General features: G+C 34.5%; 1 protein-coding gene across 1 annotated transcript in view; it reads right to left on the reverse strand.

Moving 5' to 3' along the window:
- Window positions 1-23,083, reverse strand: part of ANGPT1 (angiopoietin 1) — a 298,991-nt gene that overhangs the window by 20,153 nt on the left and 255,755 nt on the right. The window contains exon 7 of the mRNA XM_044684061.1: window positions 10,400-10,562. Coding sequence (XP_044539996.1) covers window positions 10,400-10,562 — 163 coding nt within the window. The remainder of the gene's footprint in view (window positions 1-10,399; window positions 10,563-23,083) is intronic.

Consider the following 23,083-nt stretch of genomic DNA (forward strand, 5'->3'; position numbering starts at 1 on the left):
ATATATATATATGTGTATATATATATATTGTCTTCCCATTTCACTTATGAAATACATGAGGACATTGGCTGTTTTTGTCTTTTTTGATTTTTCTTTAAAAGCAGAATTGGCCAAATGGGAAAAAGTAACAAAGGTCAATGAAAAAATAATCACTTAAATATTAGAATTGGGCAAATGAAAAGAATTTTTAAATAGGAGAAAATGTGAAATATCTTCTTAGAAAAACACCTGACTTGTAATATAGAAATAATTTAAGAATTATTGGAATACCTGAAAGCCATAATAAAAAAAAGAACTAGCCATCATATGTCAGTAAATTATAAAGGAAAATTTCCCCAAAATCTCAGATCCAGAGGGTAAAAAAATTGAAAGAATATACTAATCACCTTTAGGAAGAGATATCAAAATGAACATCTCTAGAAATATTATAGACAAATTTCAGAGCTCCTATATCCCATAATAAAATATTAAAAACAGTCCCCAATAATTTAAATATCATGGAAATACAGTCAGGATAACACAAGACTTAGCAGATTCTACCTTTTCAAAGTAAAGGACTTGGAATATGATGAAACTCAAAACATGATTTTCCAGAAGGCAAAGGAACTGGGATTACAATGAGAAAAATCTACCTAGCTAAACAGAGTATAATTCATCAGATGAAAAATGAATATTTAATGAAATACAGTACTTTTGAGCATTCCTGATAAAAAAGAATAAAAATAAATTGAAAATTTGACATTCAAACATAAGACTCAAAAGAAGCATAAAAAGATTAACGTGAAAGAACTCATAAGCATTCAATAAAGTTATACTGTTTACATTCTTTTTAACACATACCCATACAATCAGTTGGGTATAAAATTCTATCTTTACCTAATAGGAAAATAGGAAGGGAAGGAGATAAAAAATAGAAAGGATAATTAAAAAAAAAGGCTGGCTAAGAGAAATGGTGGCTAGAAGGAAAAGAGACTTTTGAGGAGCTATTCTTCAGTCATTTTAAATTTGTATCCAACTCTAAATGACTCTATTTGGAGTTTTCTTGGCAAAGATACTGGAGTGGTCTGTCATTTCTTCAGTTTATCTTACAGATGAGGAAAATGAGGCAAACATGGTTAAGTGAGTTGCTTAGGGTCACACAACTGCTCATGAATGTCTGAAATTAGATTTGAACTCAAGTTTTCCTTACCTCAGGCCAGGCACTCTATCTACTGTGCCACCTAATTGCTCATACTTTTGAAGAGAGACAGGATAAAGAGAGAGAGAGAAGGATAAGCAGAAGATTATAGGAGGGAGGGAAATACACAGTAATCATAACTATGAATATGAATGGGATGAAATCATCCATAGAAGGGAAATGATTAGGTCAATGGTTTAGAAACCAGAATCCCATTTTCTTTATAAGAGACTCAATTGAAATAGAAAGATATTTATGGCATTAACATAAAAGGCTGGAGCAGAATCTATTATGCTTCAGCTAAAGTAAAAAAAGGCAGGAGTATTATTGATGACCTCAAGCAAAGCAAAAGTAAAAATAGACCTAACTAAAAGAGATAACCAGGGACACCACATTTTGATAAAAAGCTACTGCAGACAATGAAGTAATAGCAAAAATGGTTATACCAATTCTTTGCTAAAGGCCTCTTTTCTCAAACATATAGAAAAAGGAGTAAAATTTATAAAAACCCATCCCCAATTGAAAAATTTAAAGAGATATAAATAATAGGCAGTTTACAAAAATAGAAATCAAAACTATCTAAAGTCATCTGAGAAAAATCTCTACATCGCTATCAGTTGAAGAAATGCAAGTTAAAACAACTCTGAGGTACTACCTTACCTTTATCAGAAATGACAAATGCTGAAATAGATGGGGGGAAATAGACACACTAATGAACTTTTGGAGGAGTTATGAATTGGTCTAACCATTCTACAGGATAATTCAGCTATTTGAGTATTGTCCCAGACATGCCAGACTAAGTTTGAACTTCAAATATATCAAAGACAAAGGAAAATGACCCATATATACAAAAATATGTTTCTTTCTGGTAGCAAAGAATTAGAAATTGAGGGAGTCTTCATTAGTAGGGAAATGTCTGAAGATGTTGTATCATATGATTGCAGTGGAATACTAGTGTGCCATAAAAGATACTGAGTGAGTTGGTCCCAGAAAACCATAGGGAGGCCTTTATAAATTAGTACAAACAGAACTGAGCAGAACCCAGAGATCAATGGACACAGTAATGGCAATATTTTAACAATGATCAACTGTTAACGATTTGCTAGTCAAATCCTTGCAAAAATCCAAGAAAAATTCAAAGAACTCATAATGAAAATTCTGTCCACCTTAAGAGAAAGGTCTGTACTCAACTGCAAACTGTTGTATAGTTTTATCACCTTATTTTTCATGGTTTTCTCTGAAATATGGCAAATATGGAAATATGTTTTGTGTGACTTCACACGTATAATTGATGTTATGTTGCTTGCCTTCTCAGTGGGTGCAAGAGGGGTAAGATGGAGGGAAAACATTTTTTAAAAGAATCCTAAAAATAAATAACAAGATTTTAAGTAGAAAAATGTATTATTATTCTGATTTTATAGATGAGGGGCTGAGCTTCAGAATAGTGAACTGACTTGTACAAAATCACAAAGCTACTAAATGTCAAGAATGATACCCAGAATAGAGATCTTTTGATTCCCAGTTTAAAGGTCTTTTCACTATGACAAATACCTACCCTAATTAAGTTTGATATTAGGTATGTTTGAAAATGCCCAGCCTTCTTTTTTTAACCTATTATTAATTCTATGACATCGTTTATTTTCCCTAAGGTTTCCATTGTCTCCATGGCACCAACCAATTTTTTCCTGTTCATCAGGATTAAGTCCAGAAGAGCCATTCCCTTGATTGTTTTCTCTCTACCTTCTGACAGATGAAAACTAGCAGTAAAATAAGCCAAGAATCTATCAAATGTTTTACTTTTAGTATCATAGAAGTTTTTCTTAAGGTAATAAATGAATGTGTGGTTTTATCCTTTCTCTGTTGATGGGCTTGAGAAATAGTCTATGGTAAACTCTGAAAGTTTTCTTCTGTTGTTCAACACTGTTGACTTGCAAGATAAAAAAGGACAGGATTTTAACCACAGTGGAATCTTTCTGCAAAAGATTTTTTATAAAGTTTGTATGTTATGAGCCAAATAAAGAAATTGCACAGGAAGAATTTAAGAGAAGGAATATAAAATGATGTAATGTTATTTAAGTTTCTCCATAAGAAGGAAAGAGAAATTTTGTACATCATATAAACTAGCTCTTTATTGGAGAAATTTGCAGTAAGCTTGATACTCTCAAAATGCTACTAGTTTTTTCTTCACAAAAGTTTTGATATAGAACAAATGGAAAATGACAGTCAATAATAGCCAAAAGGACTTTCTAAGTTGTTTTGCTTTTTCATTTTCTACCCAATTTATTAGAAATGTCTTATCCCTGATTTTTCACTTCTGGCTGAGAACGATCCCTCTTAAGCAAAAATACATTTGTCCTGAAATCTCTCCTTAATTTTTCACTTCCAGTTAAAAGAAAATTATACATTTTCAGCATGATTCCCTTTAAAAATGGTAAACTAAAGCAGAAACTTGAAAATTTTCCCACGGTCAATGAGTCAGTCACAGAGCATGTAGTTCTTTGGCTGAAAGGCCTACACCACTAAATCATGTCTATTTTATGATCAATTAAGGAGTCAGTTAAGCAGAAAATATCTGAGACAATTGAGACTCAAAAAGCAGACTGGGCAAACAATAGATGTCTTCATTTGAAGAAAGAAAAAAACTTTTTGAATTTTTAAAATGAATTAAAAATTTATTGGTTTATAGTGGACCAATTTAGACTATTAAATGTTAGCACTAAAAGGTCCTTCAGCAACTGCTTATGCCAACACATACCTGAAAAAATCCTCTATACAATTTTGAAATTAAAAAAAAATTTTTCCAGATAACATGTCAATATAATTTCTTAACAATTTTTTTATTTTTTTCTGATGTTTTGCAATCCACATTTTATTTCTTCCTCCTATCTCCCCCCCACCCATAAGAAGGCAGGAAAATATAATATAGGTTGGACATATTATCATATAATCCATATTTCAATGTTTGTCATATTGAGAAAGAAAACACATATTGCTTACACTAGAAAAAATCATGGAGGAAATAAAGAATGGTATGTTTCAATTTGCATTCAGACTCCGTCATGGTAGTGGATATCTTTTTTTTTTGTCATGAGTCTCTTAGAATTGTCTTGTATATTTGTCTTATTGATAATAGATAAGTCATTCACAATTGGTCATCATACATTATTGTTGTTACTATGTACAGTGTACTCCTGGTTCTGTTCATTCCACTTTATATTGCTTCATATAAGTTCTTCCAAATTTTTTGTGATTATCTTGTTTGTCATTTCTTATGGTACAATAAGTATTCCTTTACAAGCATATATCACATTTTGTTCAGCCATTCCCCAGTTGATGGTAACCTTCAGTTTCCAGTTCTTTGCCACCACAAAAAAGAGCTGCTATAAATATTTTTGTATAGTTGATTTATTTCCCCCGTCTTTAATCTCTTTGGTATAAAGACATAGTAATGGTATTGCTCAGTCAAAGGGTATATACAGTTTTATAGCCCTTTGGGTATATTCCCAGATTGCTCTCTGGAATGGTTATATCAGTTCACAGCTTCACCAGTAGTGTATTAGCATCCGATTTTTCCACATCACCTCTAGTATATATCATTTTCCTTATTTTTTCTTGTTGTTGTTGTGTCCTCTATAATTTATACAAATGGCACCCTTGTCTTAATTGAAGATTTCGAGAGACAATAGGTTGGGGAGAAGAATAGAAATACAGACCATTGCATTTTGATACAGCTCTAACTTGTTAGAAAGTTTTTCTTGCCATCAAACCTAAACCTTCTGCTATGTAATTTCTTCCCATTCATTGTTCCCAGTTATTTCCTATAGGGTCAAGCAGAAGAAGTCTATCTATCTTCCACATGTTAGCCCTTCAAGCTTCAGTAGGAGTAAACCATGCTACTGAACGCTTTGGAGTAAACTTCATGGCCTCTATTTTTGTAAACTTATTTTTATGAATGTCTTTTACATTTACAGCATATTCATTTCTGACTACATATCTCCCACTTTTCCCAAACCAGTGAGCCATTCCTGGTGAGAGAGATACATTTTTTAAAAAGAGTAAAAAGAAAAGTGTCACAAAATTAATCAGCAAATAAGCCATATCTAAGAGTCTATGCAACGCTCAGTGTCCTCTCTCCCTGCAAAGAAGGGGATGGAGGGAAAGTTCATTTAAAAATACAGGACAAAGTTAGGTTATTAAAACTAAATATTTTTATTCATATCTTAGATGGAGAAGGAATCATTAATCTCAATAATGCTTTTGTTTTTCAAAAGCTACAGAGATGATCTCACAAAATTCAGTAAGAATCTATGTATGCAAGGAAATCATCTAATCTTGATTTTTATCAGTGACACTGAACAGGCTTTTAAGAATAGGGCCAAATGGGATCTTAAAACTATCTATCTTTTCTAGTTCCCTCTCTCTAAATAAGTGAGTATTTTCATTATAGAGGACAAACCAGTTTTCTTTTTCTTCTTGAAGTTCTCCATAGGAGTTCTAAAGCTTCCTTTGGTGTCTCTTCCCAGTACAGAAACTCACACTAGAATGAATTAAAGAAGTTCCTCTGTCTATATGAACCACTGAATCAGTTTTTTGCTTTCTTTTATTTTCTATGAAGATCACTTTCAATTCTAATTCAACAGCATAATTTTTTTAGATTGAGAACTAAAAAGGATTTCAGAGAATGCATAGTCTAGGCTTCTTTTGATGGGGGAGGAAAACAAAACCCAGAAAGTAACTTGCCCAAGGTCACAGCTAGTAAGTGGTCAGGCTGAGGCTGAATCCAAATCTTTTGACACTTAGTCAGGGCTCTTTTCCCACATCTCATGACATCTGACTGGGAACCACTAGTTACCAGTTACAAGGAGTACAGAGTCACATTGCAAAAACTATTTTAAAGGAAAATTGGTTCAAGTATTGGCAAACCAAGTAAAAGGGCATATTTGATCATTAGAGTAAATAACGTCAGTGAGGAAAAATTTGTCGAAGAATAATGAGAGCTTTATGGGTAAGAAAGCAGGAAGTGTATTCCAAATGAAACTTAGGTTACCTACTCTGTCAGATGAAATTTTCTCTTATGCTCACCAGAGTTTAAGATTTCCAAATTCCACATTTTAGCTATGGAGGTTGACTGGTTTTTCAAGACCTGGATTATTTCAAAAGGATATTTGATAGGGTAATGATGTATATATTACAAAAACACACTTACTTACTGTATTTCAGCACATACAATAAGTGAAAAATTTCCTACTTACATGTTTTTATTGGTGATTAAGAAGGGTTGAGCAAGAATTCTGAATGAAAGTGATGGAATACAGTAGTCACAAGGAGAAATAAAAGTAGAATCTTAAGCTCTAGATTTTTTTCTTATTGATGAAGGAAAGGGTAGTATTTCCTTTCCTTAGTTATTTCTTTACTCTTATGAGTAAGGCTTGGGGAGGTAAATTTATTAAACTTCAAATGAATGAAAGAATATAATTTGGAGAGTTTTAATTGTTTTTCCTTCATTGTGTGTAATTTTTTCAGGAGATAAACTACATTAAGGGCTGATTTTGTACTACATACTGTCCTAAATTCTAGTAATGTAAAGAAAGGCAAAAACTATCCCTGCCTTCAAGAAATATACATTCTAAAAAGAGAGATAAAATAAAAAAGCATAGGCAGATGAAAGGTATATAATGAATCGAAGGAGGGTAATCTCATAGAGGAAGGCTTGAGTACTGGGGCATTCAGGAAAGGTCTCCCACCAAAGATATAATTTGAAAGAAATCTTAATCTCTTGAAAGACAGTTAATAAATATGTATGAAGATCCTGCTCTGCATGCCAGGCATTATGGTAAGCATTGCATATAAAAAAGAAAGGCAAGATATTCTCTGCTTTTATGGAGATCATAGTCTAATGAAGGAGATAACAATAATGTACTACCAAGATGTATACAGGATAAATTTAACAGAAGAAAGACTACTAAAAATAAAGGGAATCAGGAAAGGTTCTTTTGAGAAAGGACTTCAGGAAACCAAGGAAGTCAAGAGACAGAGATGAGAAGGGAAGGTATTCTAGCAATGGGAGGAAAACCAGTGACAATGTCAGGAGTCTTGAGATGTACTTTCTTGTGTGACAAACAATAAGGAGATACATGTCACTGGACTGCAGATTAAATGGGAGAGTGGTAGCAAAAATATAAAAAAGACTGGGAAGATAAGAGGGGGAGGCAAGATGTGGAGGGCTTTGAATGGAAAACTTAAGAACAGGAAGGAGTTGTCATGATTTGACCTATGGTTTAGAGCTGAATGGAAATGAACCATAGTGGGGAATGAATTATGGCAGGAATCAGTCAGCAAGCTATTGTAATCGTCTGGGTTTAAGGTGATGAAGGTCTCCACCGGGGTGATAATAAGGGCACAGTATAGAATGGTCCCTATAAGAGAAATGTTATGATAGCAAAATCCATAGGTCTTGACAAAAGATTGGCTGTGGGGAGTGAGAGATATTGAGGAATATTTCTCACATGAAGGCAGTAGGGTTAGCCAATATAAATTCACTGATATGGGAAATAGAGTATCAGGTTCAAGAAACAACAAAATGGGCTAGTTTGGATGTAAAAGACATTGTTAATAGTGGAATTTAAGAAGATTAGAAAGGTAGGACGGAGCCAGGTCATCATAAGTTTTCAATTCAAACCAAAGGAATTTATGTTTCATCCTGGACATAAAAGGGAACCCTTAGAGTTTACTGGAGAGAGAGGAACATAGGAAGACCCACATTTTAGGAAAATCATTTGAGTGAATGTTTGGAAAATAAATTAGAAAAGGAGATACTTAAGGCAGGGAGACCAATTAGAAGATTATTACAATAGAGCAGGCAAGAGGTGACTAGCGGTCTCTCTTTGTTAGCGGAAAGAAGGAGATGTTTACAAGAGATGTTATGAAGGTAGAAAGTACAAAATTTGGCAACAGTTCAGATATGTGTGGTGAATGAGAGGAAACTGTTGGGGAAGTTCACAAAGAGTTGCAATTTTGAATAACTAGGAGCAATAGAAAACAGCAATAGAAAAATTCAGAAAAGGAGAGGGAAATATAATGAGATCGATTTTTGGCATGTGGAGTTTAAGATGCTTACTAGACATCCATTTGGAAATTCCCTAAAGACTGTAGCGTTGTGGATGTGCCTATGTGGATGAATATAAGTACATACATATGTGCCCAATACATACATAGATAAACATACATATATATACATATATACATACACAAATTATACACATTACATGTGGGTACATATGCATATACATACATTGTACTCTCACATACATATATGTTTACAAACACACATATAATTATAACAGAGATGGTGACTGAACCAACAGAAACTGGGATTAGTCACTTATAGTGGTGAAAAATGAGGCGTATTTCAATCCAAAAATGAATCAGTATAGAAAATCAAGATTATTTTCTGGCCTTTTCTTTATGTTAGTAAAAAATTTGACCTAGATGATAATAAAAAGGAACCATCATTCAGGGAAAAAAAAGTTAACCACTGCTCTGTTTTGTAGTTAAGATACTACTCTGAAATTCATCTCTCCTTAGAGATATAAATTCATCCTTCAGTGCTTCTACTTTCTACCTGAAGAATGCCCTGAATTTAGAGCACATGCATACATGTTTTTTATTCCTGTGAGGTCAGCAGAAATGGTATAATTAGATATATTATCGATCATATATTGAGAGGAAGTAGAGATCTTAGTCTAAACTCTTCTAATTTTATAGGTGAAAAAAATTAACTTTAGAGACCCTTCATTGGTTATGTGGCTCAGAAGTGGGTGTTCCAGTCTCAGAATTAAATTTTCTGACTCCAAATGAATTCCATGGAGGAATCAAAAGGCACTTCTTATTGTAATGGGAACAGCATGAGACAAGATATGTACTTAATGTTATAACAGCGGTTTTAATCAGATCACAGTTTCATGTAGTGTGGGGTGACAGATACGGAGTCAGGAAGACTGGGGTTCCAATTCTGCCTCTGATCATTTACTAGCTATGTGATCCTGGGTAAGCCACCTCTTTGTGCCTCAGGCAGTCCCTTGGACTTAACCTCTAAATCATTGGTGGGTTTCAGTCTTAAGTAGTCTGGGAAGTTTCCCACAACAAGAATTCTTATAATTGAGGAAATCATAGGTTCTTTGCCTGTGATATCCTGATGTCTCGGTATTCCCCCAGGTGATTTGGCACTCTCTACTAATTGGCATTTCCAAGGTTCAGCATCTAAATGGCTAGGGCTGGGTAGTGTGGTAAAACCATCATGCAGTGAGTTTGCCTATAATTAATCACTTGCATAGGCAGAGTATGAGACCTCCATTCACTTCTAATAATGGAGATGAAGGCTTTGGCTTCAGTATTTGTGCCTTAATTAAAATGTCACTATTCGTAGAAGGGATAACAAGTTAACTCCTAAAAAATCATTTATACCACAGTGTGGATGAGTTTATTAGATCACTTTCTGAGAAAGCATGTTCCAGTTGGAGAGAGGAGGATCTAAAAAGTACCATATAAATGAAGTGTTAGATAAAGAAGAGTAGAAAGTTACTAAATTTGAGTAAGAAGCAGAGGTAGAGAAAATGATGCTTTTTCACCACATAAATAATTTCTAGTATAGCTAGCTCTGCATACTGCATAGCACCTATCTCCAGATATTCTATTGCCTCCTCCCACTTGCCATAATACAATGTGCTATATATATATATAGCTCAGCTATATATGACTTGTGGCATATATCATCATATATTTATTATATCTGTTCTTTCATCTCGACAGATTAATCCAAAGAATTTTATGCCCCATTGTCTTCTATTTGAGGACTTTAAAGCATCTTATGAATAGGAATAGAGAGCAACTGTTTTTTGTTTGTTTGTTTGTTTGTTTGTTTTTCCAGAATAATAATGGTATCTGCAAGAACATCACTGACATTCAGGAGCTAGAAAACTAGGGTCAGAGAAATGCACAGATGTATTCTGTAGCATGTTTAGAGCTTAATGGACATAGTTAAAAACATTGCTTTGGCTCCAACTCTCCCCAACAGTATCTTGCTTAAGAACACATAGTGAATCACAGGAAAGAGCCAAGCACTGACTTCTGGAGGCATGGTTTCCAGTTTCCTGACCAGAAAACCACATCCCTTTCTTACTAAGTTAATGGAACTTTTTTAGCAAAAGGCCCAAAAGGACTTACCTCCTGTAAGCATGACAGCACATTTGCACATACAGTTGTCATTATCAGCATCTTTCGTGCTAAAATCAGCACCATGTAAGATCAGGCTACTCTGTTTTCCTGCTGTCCCACTGTGGCCCTTTAAATATAACCTAAAATTGGGACAAAGAAAAATCAAATAAACCTTTCAGTCCAACAAAACTCTTGACATATTAATGACTGGTTATATGCTTCAATTTTCTTCTCATGTCCTTTCTGTTCTGAAAAAGGACAAAAACACCTCACTCAGATCACCAGTAGATCCAATATATGTAAGACAAAATGTTAAAAACAAAAATAACACCTAAAATGGTGACAGCTTTAAGAATGTTTTTTGGGTTTTAAAAGATTATGCATGCCAGTAACTATCTCTTCCCAGCATGTTCCAGGGGTCTCTCCCCTCTACTTCCTGGTGTGGGATTGGTCTTGAGTGGACAAATCCCATGCTAGGGGAGGATCCACGCCCCCTATTTCCTGGCAGGGGATTGATTCTGAATTGAACCAATCCTGTATAGGGGAGAGGCCAAGCCCCCTACTTCCAGTGGGGATTGATCTATATAAGGACCAATCCTATGCCTGGGAGGGGCCTTTGAATCCGAAAAGATTCAGAGGAGCTGTGGCTCTAGTTAATTTCATCTATGGAATTCAGGTGGTTTTCCTTCCATCAAATAAAGTTTTATAAAGAGATCAGAGAGTCAGATAGTTTTTTTTTTTCCAGTCACTCAGTTTAAAGGTCTTTTAATAACAAGAATCATTCCAGAAACAAAGGTCCATATTTTTAACTATAATAGTAAACCAGTGTTGTATGACTGAGTCAAGGAACAAGGCAGTTTCAGAAGAATTAAAATGAATATCATCCCGAGGGCAAAGATGATGTGCACAATGGGCATGAGCAGACTATAATCTAATAGAAACAAAGAACTGTGAAGATGACAGATTCACAGGTGTGATCAAATGAATGTCTCGTCAGAAAGGAAAATGGATGGCTTATGGGATGAGAATGGAGGATAATCAAAGGACACCTTGTATGTATCACTGGTATTCTTATTATGGTCTGAAAAAGAAAAGATGGTTAGGTGAACCATCTGTAAGGAATTGGAGGACGGATGTGGGTAAGAGTGGCACAAATTGAGAAAGCAAGATAGTTTGCAATCTGTGTCACTTAAGGAAATAACTACATTGAAGATATTTCATATCCATGCTAAAATTTGAATGATTGTAAAAATCATTTCATTACTTGGTAGTTGTGGGAGGCCAATAAGAGAAACAGAGTCTCAAATAGATAAAAATCTGAGACTCCTCTTTTGACCCCTTTTATGATCCATACCTTTTCTTATTGAAAAATATTATAGCTTTATTGGAAAACTTTAAGTTCCTAGCAAACCAACAGTTAAGAGGTTAACAGTTTCTCTTTAAGACAGAAATGCATAAAATTAAGCTCAAAATTGTTCTCAGACAGTCAAGGTCAAAACTGGACAAAAGTTAGACAAGACTCATCCAGCAGGTGCTTTCCTCCACATAAGGTATAAGACTCAGCCTCAGGACTTTTTTTTTCTCATCCAGCATTATCTTCATGAGAAAATTCTTTGTAAAACTATAACTTTATTGTACTTTGTAAAACCATATACTAATGATGATGTAATTCTGTAGCTTCAGCTTGACTATGCGACTACAAAGTTTCTGGGGGTTCTCTTGTGTGAAATGAGTCTTGAAATTATATAAATAAGACTCCATGCTACTGGAGAAGGAGAAGGAGAAGCAGCTATGAACTAACAGAGAGATCTCCAGTGTCCTGTTACTTTCTTATCAACTAAGCCATCCTTATCAGATTATCTGGAGATATTGGATAGCTTTCAACAGGTAGTCAACTCTGTAGTGATATTTATGTTTTTATCCTTATCTAGGCTGCTCCTAGTAGAACATAGAATCTGGGACTAGTGCTATATTCTTCACTTTTGTTCCTTAGGAGAACCTATCACAATCTATGCAGATATAGCCTTTGAGGACATACGGTCACATCCATGCACAGAGACATCAGAGTAAAATGAATATATTAGATACCATCATAGTAGAGTGAGAAATACCATGACATAATGGATAGGAAGCTAGCCTAGAAGTAAGGAGGACATGAGTGCAAGTTTTCCCTCTGACAGTAAGGACAGTGACTAAGGGCAAGTTACTTATCCCTTAAGAGGCCTGAGCAAATCTCTAAGATTATAAATGAAGAGCAATTGGAATAGAGGAAGTTTCCTCATAGGCATTTCCATATTCCAATGAAATCATAGATCTCTCATATTTCCTCCCACAACCTTTACCAAAAGTAGCAGTTTTGAAATTATTCAGCACTTGTTAAACATTTAAATATGTTTTTAATCCCCAAATATTCCTTCACAATCCTTCCCAAAGAGCCATCCAACATAACAAAAGTACATTTTAAAGAGAAAAAAAATCTGCACAACTGATTAATACATTGAAAAAACTGGTTCCATGTTTAACACTTGTGGATTTCTTGCCTCCATGGAATAGTGGGGAAGAGGTGGTGATCCTGGTGAATATCTTCACTTGAGTCCTGCTTGATCTTTATAATTTTGTTACATTTAGTTTTGATTTCTTTGGTGTGTCATTTTTTTTTCATTTGTATTGTTGTGATTATTACCATGCATAATATTTCCTTGGTTCCTAATTAATTCTATATTAATTGCTATAAATATTTCCATGCCTCTCTGTATTCCTTCCCATATCTTTTTACTTTTTAATAGCATTGTAATATTGTATTATATTCCTAAACCACAAATTGTTTACCTATTCTTCCACTGATTAACATCTATTTTGCTTCCAATCCATGGCTATAAGTGTTGCTATAAATGTTTTTGGGTATAGGGGAACTTTCTTCTTATTGATGTCTTTCTTGTGGTTCAGACCCAGTAAGCTCTGGTTCAAAAGACATTTTAGTCATTTTATTTGTATGTTTCCATATTTGTTTCCAAAATAGTTGTATCATTTCATAGTAATATCTTCAGTGTATTAGGATACCTTTCATTCTGTAACCTCTCCACCAGTGACTATTACCAGGTTGTGATTTTTGCCAATTTGAAAGGTATGAGGTAAAACTCCAGCGTTGTTTCTATTTGCTTCTCTTAGTGTTGGGGTTTTAGAACTTTTTTTCATGTGTTTGTGTACATTTTGCAATTGTTCTTTTGAGAACTGTTTGTTCATATGATTTGATAATTTATAAGGGAATGGCTATATGATATATACATATTGATTATTTTACTATCTATCTATAGTTTATATATCTTACATATCAGATTTATTAGAGAAATTTGATTTTTCATTTACTCATTTCTCTTCTTATCCTAGGTACATTAATATTGTCTCTGCAGAAGGTTTTTTGTTTCAAGTAAAATTTTATTTTTTTAATTGCCTCTATTTCTTGTTTGGTTAAGAATGTATCTCCTATCCAGAGCTCTGAGAGGGATATGCTTTCTTTCTCTTGTAATTTTTTAAAGCATGATCTCTATTATTATGACCACATATCCATTTGAAGGTATTGCAGAATATGGTGTAATGTATTGGTGGTCGATCTTATCCATTCAATACCACTTTCTTGTTTCTTATCATTCTTTTAATCAAACAAGGAAAGTTTTTTTCCTGGGTATTTTGTGCTTTTTCACTTAATTACAGTGAGATTTAATTGTTTCTGATTTTCCCTAGTCTGGTCTGTTGCACTGATCTCTCACCCTGTTTTTTAACCATTAGAAGATAGTTCTTGATGACTGCTGCTTTGTAACATAGTTTGAGGTTTGGAAGTGCTATTCTTTTCTTTTCCATACTTCTTTCAATCATATCCCTTAATATTCTAGATCTTTTATTTTTCAAATATTTATTATTTTATTTGTTTATTATTATAATTATTTTATTAAATTCTATAAAATCACTTTAGTAATTTAATTGGCATAATATTTAATGGGTAAATTAATTTTGGTAGCATTTTATTTTTATAATATTAGCACAGCTTAGCCATGGGCACAGAGTATTCTTTGGCTATTAATTTTTAAAATTTATTTTCAGAGCACCTTATAATAGAATCTCCACAAAACTTCCATGTAATTGGTTGGATTATTTCCATATATTTCATTTATTTTGTAGTTATTTGTAATGGGACTTCCCTTTTTACTATTCCTCCTTGTGTTTTGTTTTTATTTTGTTGAAACGCTATTGATTTTTGAGGGTTTATCTTAGAGTCTGCAACTCTGCTGAAACTATTTTATTTTTTACTGATTCTCTAAGTTTTTCCAAGTCAATTATAATATCATCAGCAAATGAGGATTATTTTATCTCTTCCTTATCTATATTTATCCTTTTTTTGTCCTGTTACTGTTGCTAACATTTCAAGAATTATACCAAATAGTGCAGACAGTAGGCTTACTTGCTTTACTCCAATATTCACTGAGAAAAGTTCTACAGTATCCTCACTGCACATGATGCTTGCTTTTCATTTTCGATAGATGATTTTTATGATATTAAATAAAAAAGTTTCTTGGTAACTATACTTAGCAGTGTCTTAGCATTAAAAAGTGTTGTATGCTTCTAGGATTTTTCTGCATCATTTAAGATGATATTTTGGTTTTAATTTAATTAATCATGCTGATGGTTTTCTTAATGCTGTCATCCTTGTATCTCTGGTATATATCCCATGTGGTAATAATTAATTTTTGGGATAAATTGTTATAGTCTATTTGATAGGATTTAAAAATTTTTTGAGTAAATATTCAGTAATAATCCTTGATGGTCTTCCTTCTGATTTTTATCATTTCTTGATTTAGATATTAGGACTATATTTGTTTCATAAAATCTTTCTTATAAGGCGCTTTTTTTTAATCCTTGAGAATAATTCATGCAGTGTAGGCATTAACTGTTCTTTAAAAAGTCTGAGGGATTTTAAAGTATCCTCTCACTATTGTATATGTCCTTTTGTAGCACAGACACTATTTTCTTTAGGAATTTGGATGCTAAGACTTTGAAACATACAAAGTTATCACTGATATTGTTTCGTTATCTATGATTCATTTCAGCATAATATGGTTGCTTACATGACTGCAACTCCTGTTTTGCTTGTTTTCTTTTGTTTTGTTTTTATTCAGGTTATTCAAGCTAAGACCCCTGTGTGATGGACATGGGCAAGGAACCGATTTGTTCTAGTGTTGATTTAGCTGTTGTGCTACAACAGATGTCAGAAGGAATATGTAAAAGAAATGATCCCTTTGACCATGCCTATAAAAGGGGGCTGACAGCCCGCTTCTGTTCTCTTCTTTGACTTACAAAAGATCTGGGATTAAACCAGGCAAGGAACATGGGAGCCACATTCTCTCTCAGATCTCAGACAGAGTGAAGAGGGGAAACAAGTGCCCCAGGGGTGGCAACCATTTGGCCTAAGAGAAAGTGGAAGCAAGGTGGTGATGTAGTACTGAGACTTTCAATAAAACCCAGAAGTGGTGGAGACACATTTTTCTGTCAGCCATCGGTCACTTCTCAAAGACAATGATCGGTTGGTCTGATAAGGGAGTTTCCAAAGCCCAAGATTTTTTGGGCAAAATGATTGTCGATCCAAAACTTATTTTATTATTTTTGGCAATGAGTTACATGTCATTTATTTTCTTTTATATTTTCATGGTTTTATTTTATTCTTTAATTCTTACTTTTAGGCCATTGATTTCCAAATCTACATATCTAGTTGTTACTCTCTCTCCCCCTTATAGGTCCCTATTTCAAACTACCTGCTACATACTCTATCTGGGTATATCTCCAGCACCTTAAACTCATCTTCCCTGAAAAACCTGCTCCCTCCAACAACTCTTTTTATTAATAATACCATTAAACCATCTAGTTACCAAAATTATTATGTCATATTTTATTCCTCCCTCTATATTATTTCTTTTATCCAATTATTTGCCAAATCTTGATAATTTTATTTCTCATCTCTCTAAAATCCTTCTTTTTCTCTCAACTTCAACCTCTACTACCCTCATTTGGACCATTTCAATAGACTTTTAAATAATTTCCCAGTCCACAATCTTTTCTTTCTCTAATTTATTATTCAGTGTTGCCAGGGGCAGCTGGGTGGCTCAGTGGATTGAGAGCCAGGCCTAGAGACTGGAGGTCCTAGGTTCAAGTCCAGCCTCGGACACTTCCAGCTGTGTGACCTTGGGCAAGTCACTTGACCCCTATCGTCCACCCTTACCACTCCTGGGCTAAGGACGGTCCCTAGCCCAGATGAAAAAAGGAGGAGGGTTGGGCGTGGGGCTAGCAACCCCACCCTGTAAAAACTACATCCGCTAAAGAAACTGCAACCTAAAGTAGGGGCAGCTGGGCTAGCTCAGTGGATTGAGAGCCAGGCCTAGAGACGAAAGGTGCTAGGTTCAAATCCGGGCTCAGACACTTCCCAGCTGGGTGACCCTGAGCGACCCATTGCCTACTGGTTGTGGCCCTATGCTCCTAGAATGGAGTCCCAGGTTAAAAAAAAAATTAATATTCTGAATGCAAAGAACTAACCATGTAAGCACTATGTTCAAAATCCTTCAGTGTCTTCCTCTTGCCTAAAAGAAAATATGTACTCTTTATACTGGCATTTAAAGCCCATTGCCAAGATTATCAGTTTGCTGGCCTAGGATTAAAAGGGCCATTAGAGGCTATTTAGCCAAATTCTTTCATCTAAAAAGTGAGGAAACTGAGGCCTCTTTCGTCCAATATAACTTTCCAACCTAATTTCAAACTAATCTTCAAAAATTTGTTTTCCCATAAACTTAGCCTGTAGCTATTTCCTGAACTTGGACCTCTATTTTACATTCTACAAAGGATCATAGATATGAAACTGGAAGGGACCTAAGAAGTCATCTTGTCCAATTGTCATATTTTGTAGAGTAAATTGATATCTATAGTATAAACGATGACTTGTTTGAGGTCATGCAGATAGTAAATGACAAAGCAAGGATTTATACCTTGATCCTCTGAATCAAACTCTGCCTTTCTTTCTGGTGTGCCGTATTGCCTATTGGAATTTTATCCACCTGTGATGAACCAGGTGCCACCTGGTGAATGAACTTTCTTTCCAACCAAAAGAGTTCTTTGTTTCCATACTTTTTCTTATAATCTTACCTGATTTTCTACCTCACCTTTAGTGTAGTCTATTTGTAACACACTTAATTGTGTTTATGCTTTGTTTGACAGGACAGATATTAAGCTCTTTGAAGGAAAGTACCGTTGTTCATTTTTCAGCCTTGCTTATTCATTGCTTAGTACAATGCAATGTACACAGTAAGTGCTAACTGTTTGTTGAATTTTATTGAATTATATTAGTATGCCTTTTCAAAGAGGATTGATCAAAAGGAGAGAAATTTACACTGTTCTGATATGAATAGTCTTACGAAAATTCACGATTTGTAGTGAAAATAACCATTAAAAACTTGGTTTAACAAAAAGAGGGTTCATATTTAGATCCATTTATCATGGAAAAATTATTGATCATTTAAATCTTTATGAAACCTGGATTGTGTGAATACATGTAGATTTCAGATTTCATTGCATATTTATATCGCATATTTCTTTTAAACATGCTAGTCTAGAGAGGTGTTTCTAAGTTATCACACAAAATTTCAAAACTGAAAACATTCAGGAGATGAAGCATATGTGGAGGAGAAAAAGTGAGAAGAGGAAAAGGTAAGGCAATTGATGGAAGACTCTCTTGTTCTGTCTATTTAAATTCCTGGTCTTTGTCCCTCAGAGATAGCTTATGGAGAGAGAGAGAGAGACAGACAGACAGACAGACAGACAGACAGATAGAGAGAGACAGACAGACAGACAGAGAAAAGAGAGAGACAGAGACAGAGAGACAGAGAAAGACAGAGAGATAGAGAGAGTGCTTGTGTGAGAGAGAGTGTGCCTGTTGATAAGAGGATGTTTTCCTCTGGATCCATCTGTAGACCATCAATGTCGGTCTACTACTCTTGGAAATTCTCCTATTATTTCACTAGCATAGGCACTGGTAATTAATTTTCAGGAGTCAAGTAAAGAAGAACTATACTCTCCATTGCCTTCTCTTCCTTGGCACTTTCATTTACTCCCAGAGTTCCAACTACTGCCTACACACAGATGACATCCAAATGTATTTATGTCCTTCTAAAATCTGTTCTTAGGCCTAGGACCTGAACAAAACTCCTGGATGATCCACCAGTATCTCAAATTCAACATATCTGAAATCAAACTCATTCTATTTTCCCTGATAATTCTCCCTCTTACATCGCTATCTTTGTCTGATATTGCCATCTTTTAGCTATATTACTTTTGACTTCTCTTTTACTTTGTTGTCTTTTTTCTCCTCATAGTCAATGTTACCAGTCTTGCCAATCTAAACTTTTCAAACAACTTTCATCTTTTCTATCCGAATGCTTATCAATTTAGCTGTTTTTACTTTAAAATTCTGTTTTATAACTTTGAAATCTCTTTCTAAGATGACATCTTTAAAGGTGATGCATCCTCAAAACCACTTAAAATGTATACAGAAACATAATTTTGTATCACTAGTGATTATTTTTGTAGATGGTGAAAAGATTTAAAATACGAATTACCTTTTTTTTGTTAATTTATGTTTTTGAACATAATTTTATGCATTTTCTCTGTTATATCCTTCACTACCACCTTCATAGTTGTCCATTAACTATCACAATAGCCTCCAAACAGAGCTCTTCTACATATTCTATAACCTCCATTCAAAATTTGACCCACATAATATTCCACATGTAATAATTTGTCATATTATTTTTCTCACAGGTCTATAGCAGCTTTCTATTTCCTAAAAATAAATTTTCAGACTTCTCTTCCTGGCATTCAAGACCCACTGCAACTTGATTTCATCCTTCCTTTTTATCTTTAGCAATTATCCTAGTTCTAATTCTATTCTAATTTTATTCCTAGTATTTTTCATATTCTAGCCAAAATAGGGATTCATATGTGGATATACCAATTACAGACAATTGAATTAAAAATAGATCTGTTGATGTCTCATCAGGTGTACTAAACCATAACTTCCTTAGGGGCAAAGACCATATCTTGACTAAATTTCATATATTTTTCATTATCTAATGGTTCTGTGAACACAACAAATATACTTATTGCTATTCTTTTATCTGTAGAAAAGATAAAGTAAATTTCTAAAACAAAAAGTCAACTTGATTGTTTTCACTCAGTGATTGCTTCATTTAACCCATTTCCCAGATTTCTACCCAGCTTCTGGGGTTTAACTAAATAACACAGTGGATACATTACTGGTCCTGGAGTCAGAAGGACTCCTCTTCCTAAGTAGAAATCTAACAGATACTTCCTAGTTGTGTTACTCTGTACAACTTAGCTTTCTTTGCTTTGGTTTCCTCATATATAAAATGATTTAGAGAAGGAAATGAAAAACCACTTCAGTATCTCTGACAATAAATACCAAATGGTGTCATGAAGAGTAGGACATGACTGAAAAATGACTTAATGATATTTTCCCTTTCCAACTTAATTATCATCATTTTTAAAAAAATCCTTACCTTCCTTCTTGGAGTCAATACTGTGTATTGGTTCCAAGGCAGAAGAGTGGTAAGGGCTAGGCAATGGGGGTTAAGTGACTTGCTCAGGGTCACACAACTAGGAAGTGTCTGAGGACAGATTTGAACCTAGGACCTCCGTCTCTGGGTCTGACTCTCAATCCAACTGAGCCACCCATCTGCCCCCCCTTAATTATCATTATAAATTTCCTTTTTCATATCTTTTTTATTGAATTGCTATCACTGGCTTATCCATACCTTTATATCCCATTCCATTCTTTAGACCTCCAACAAATTCCAACAATCAACCAGTATGATCCCTGAAGAAAGGAGACCTAGGAATAACCTTTAGAAGGCACTATGGCATCATTACTTTGGAGCAGATTTACATATTTAAATCAAGGCAATATTATCACATTTCCTTGCTTTTTAAAGACTTCATGTACAAAATATCCCTTTACTTTTTTTTAAATCTCAATTAAAGCAATATCTTCGCTTTTATTAGTGGGCTTTCATTGAATGTCAACTTACATTTATTCTGTGGAAAACTCTCAAGGTGGAAAGTAGTAAAGAGAAGGAGGCTGGTAGGGGAATGGTCTAATTTCTCAGCAAAGTGCTCTTTATTTACTGATTTAAAAAAAAACATTCTCATTGCCTAAATACTAATCTGTGGCCATGCATTCAAAACACAAACATATTTTAAGTTAAATCCAATAGCTAAAATTATTTCTAAAGAAAAAAAATAATTGTCTGGGAAAGAATGCCAGACCAAAATAATGGGTACTGTAACATCCCCATAAAGACCCTTTTAGAATAGAAAGAGTGGAGTGAAAAGGTATAAGACAAATGGCTCTCCCCAGAAAACTCTTTACTTCTGAAAATATAAAAGACACCAAACTATATAAAAAGATATCTCTATTCAAATTTCAATGAAGTCATAACGACATTACCCCATAGTATATGAATAGCAGGGGGACTCTATTGTTAGTGACAACCTTTCTATGTAATAGGACAATTAAGGGTGGACCTTAATTAAGCACCAACTAACTTGAAAGAATTGATTATAAAATTATTGAAGTGAACAATTATATCTCAAAAATTGTACCTCAAAAATGAATAAATGCTACAATTATGGCCTTAATTATTGATTTTTTAATTTCAACTTAAGAAATTGATGAGAAAATGTTAATAATGCATATTGAACTATAAAGTATATCATGTATAAAATTTTCCCCAGTAGAGTTGGTTGTTAAATATTTACTAGCACTTCAGCTGGACATAGTCCTTGGATCAGAAATTCTGGCGAATAATTTCCTTCTGCCAACGCAGGTTGTGTAAATAAAATTTTGTATCTCTGGACTTCATTTCCCAGGACCCCACTCTCCTCCTGTCCTTACATATTGATGTAAGCAGGATATAAATTCTGTGTAGCTCCGCCTCTTGGGGGCAGTTCTTCCGGTTGGGACTTTTTGGGGGGGCTGGACTTCCTGTTGGGGCTAGAGCAAGGTAGGCTGCGCTCAGCTTCTTGGCATTTTTGTGGTGTTTTTTTTAATCTCTGTTCAACCTTACAAGGTCTTCACTATCTTTGCAACTTAAAGTCTTAACAGAGATTAGACTTTTTAAATGTGTGTGTGTGTGTGTGTGTGTGTGTGTGTGTGTGTGTGTGTGTGTGTGTGTGTGTTTGAGTCAGAGACGGAGAGAAATGGAGAGGAGTCAGAGAGAGACAGATCAGTTGGGAAGTCTGATAAAGGCTTTCGATATTTGCTTAAAACATTTTTTAATTAATTATTTAAGGAAATGTCAAATTTTAATTACAGATTGGCAAATGTAAGGATGTATAATTCTCCCTAGCTCAAGTTCATAGACTCATCCGAAATTTATCGGAAACCCTTAGGCACTAAGTTAAGAACCTCTGTTTCAGGGTGTTGCCTAGAGCCTTTTGGAATCCAGTGACTAGTCTAGGGTCACACTGCCACTATGTGTCTGTTGGGACCATTGTTTGCCATCGTCAACTTTGGTCCATGTCATTGATCACCACCAGCTCTCCTGAGTCTGCCTACATGCAAGACTCTTGTCCACTGTGCTTTGTGTCAGAGTTGAACTTGGACTTGGGTCTTCCTGGCTCTGAATACTGCTCTCTTTCAACCCCTCTATCAATCCCTCTCTGCAGCCTCTCTGCTCTGTCTACATAGTTTAGTGAATTATTTTCTAATAACAGGCAAGAATTTTCCAGGTTAATAATTACCAGAACAAACCTTTTTGTCTAGGTATCTGACCCAGGGAAAACAAGGGTCAAGTACAAGTAGATTACTTTGACAAACCAAACATGATTCAGTACCCAAACAGAGCATGACATTCTGACTGTTTAGCAGAGCAGAAGTCCTGCTCACTGTTCCTAAAACTTTCTGATGTATATATTTAGCTGCCTTTGCTCTCTTTAGTCACTTAGTTCCTATATCTAATAGCCAGTTGTAAGTGGTCTTGAAAAAAATGCTCTTTAAATCAGACTGAAATCCACAAAATTATATGTCATTGAAAAGAATACCTTAGTAAAAATGTTCCTCCTCCACTCTACATTTTTGCATACCCTTTTCCAGTCAGTGTAGACATGGCTTAAATGAAAGATGATGTGCTATGAGATAAAAACCACACGTTCACTCCAGAGCAAAGCAGCTGGCCTAACGACAGACAGCAGAAAGAAGCTGCCAAAATTCTGCTACACATACAATTGGATGTGACCAAGCAGGCAGCCAAATAGCAGAATCATGGTATTTGACCCTTTCAACATATTCTTCCTAATTAAGAAAAAATATTTATGAGCAGCATAGAGCCAGTGACTATGGAAGTTAGCCTTTTTTCTATTGGTTTTATAGCTTTAAAATATATGAGAGGATACAGCAGGTGATTCTATATTCATGTTGTCCATAATTGTTTTGTCATATAGAATAAAAATCTAGCCACATCTTTTCTTTCATGGATGACACCTAAAAGAGATAGTGTAACATTGTCAATGTAACATTGTCAATATATATATATATATATATATATATATATATATATATATATATATATATATATATACAGC

This window comes from Gracilinanus agilis, chromosome 1 (assembly GCF_016433145.1).
Source record: "Gracilinanus agilis isolate LMUSP501 chromosome 1, AgileGrace, whole genome shotgun sequence".
Taxonomy (NCBI): Eukaryota; Metazoa; Chordata; class Mammalia; order Didelphimorphia; family Didelphidae; genus Gracilinanus; species Gracilinanus agilis.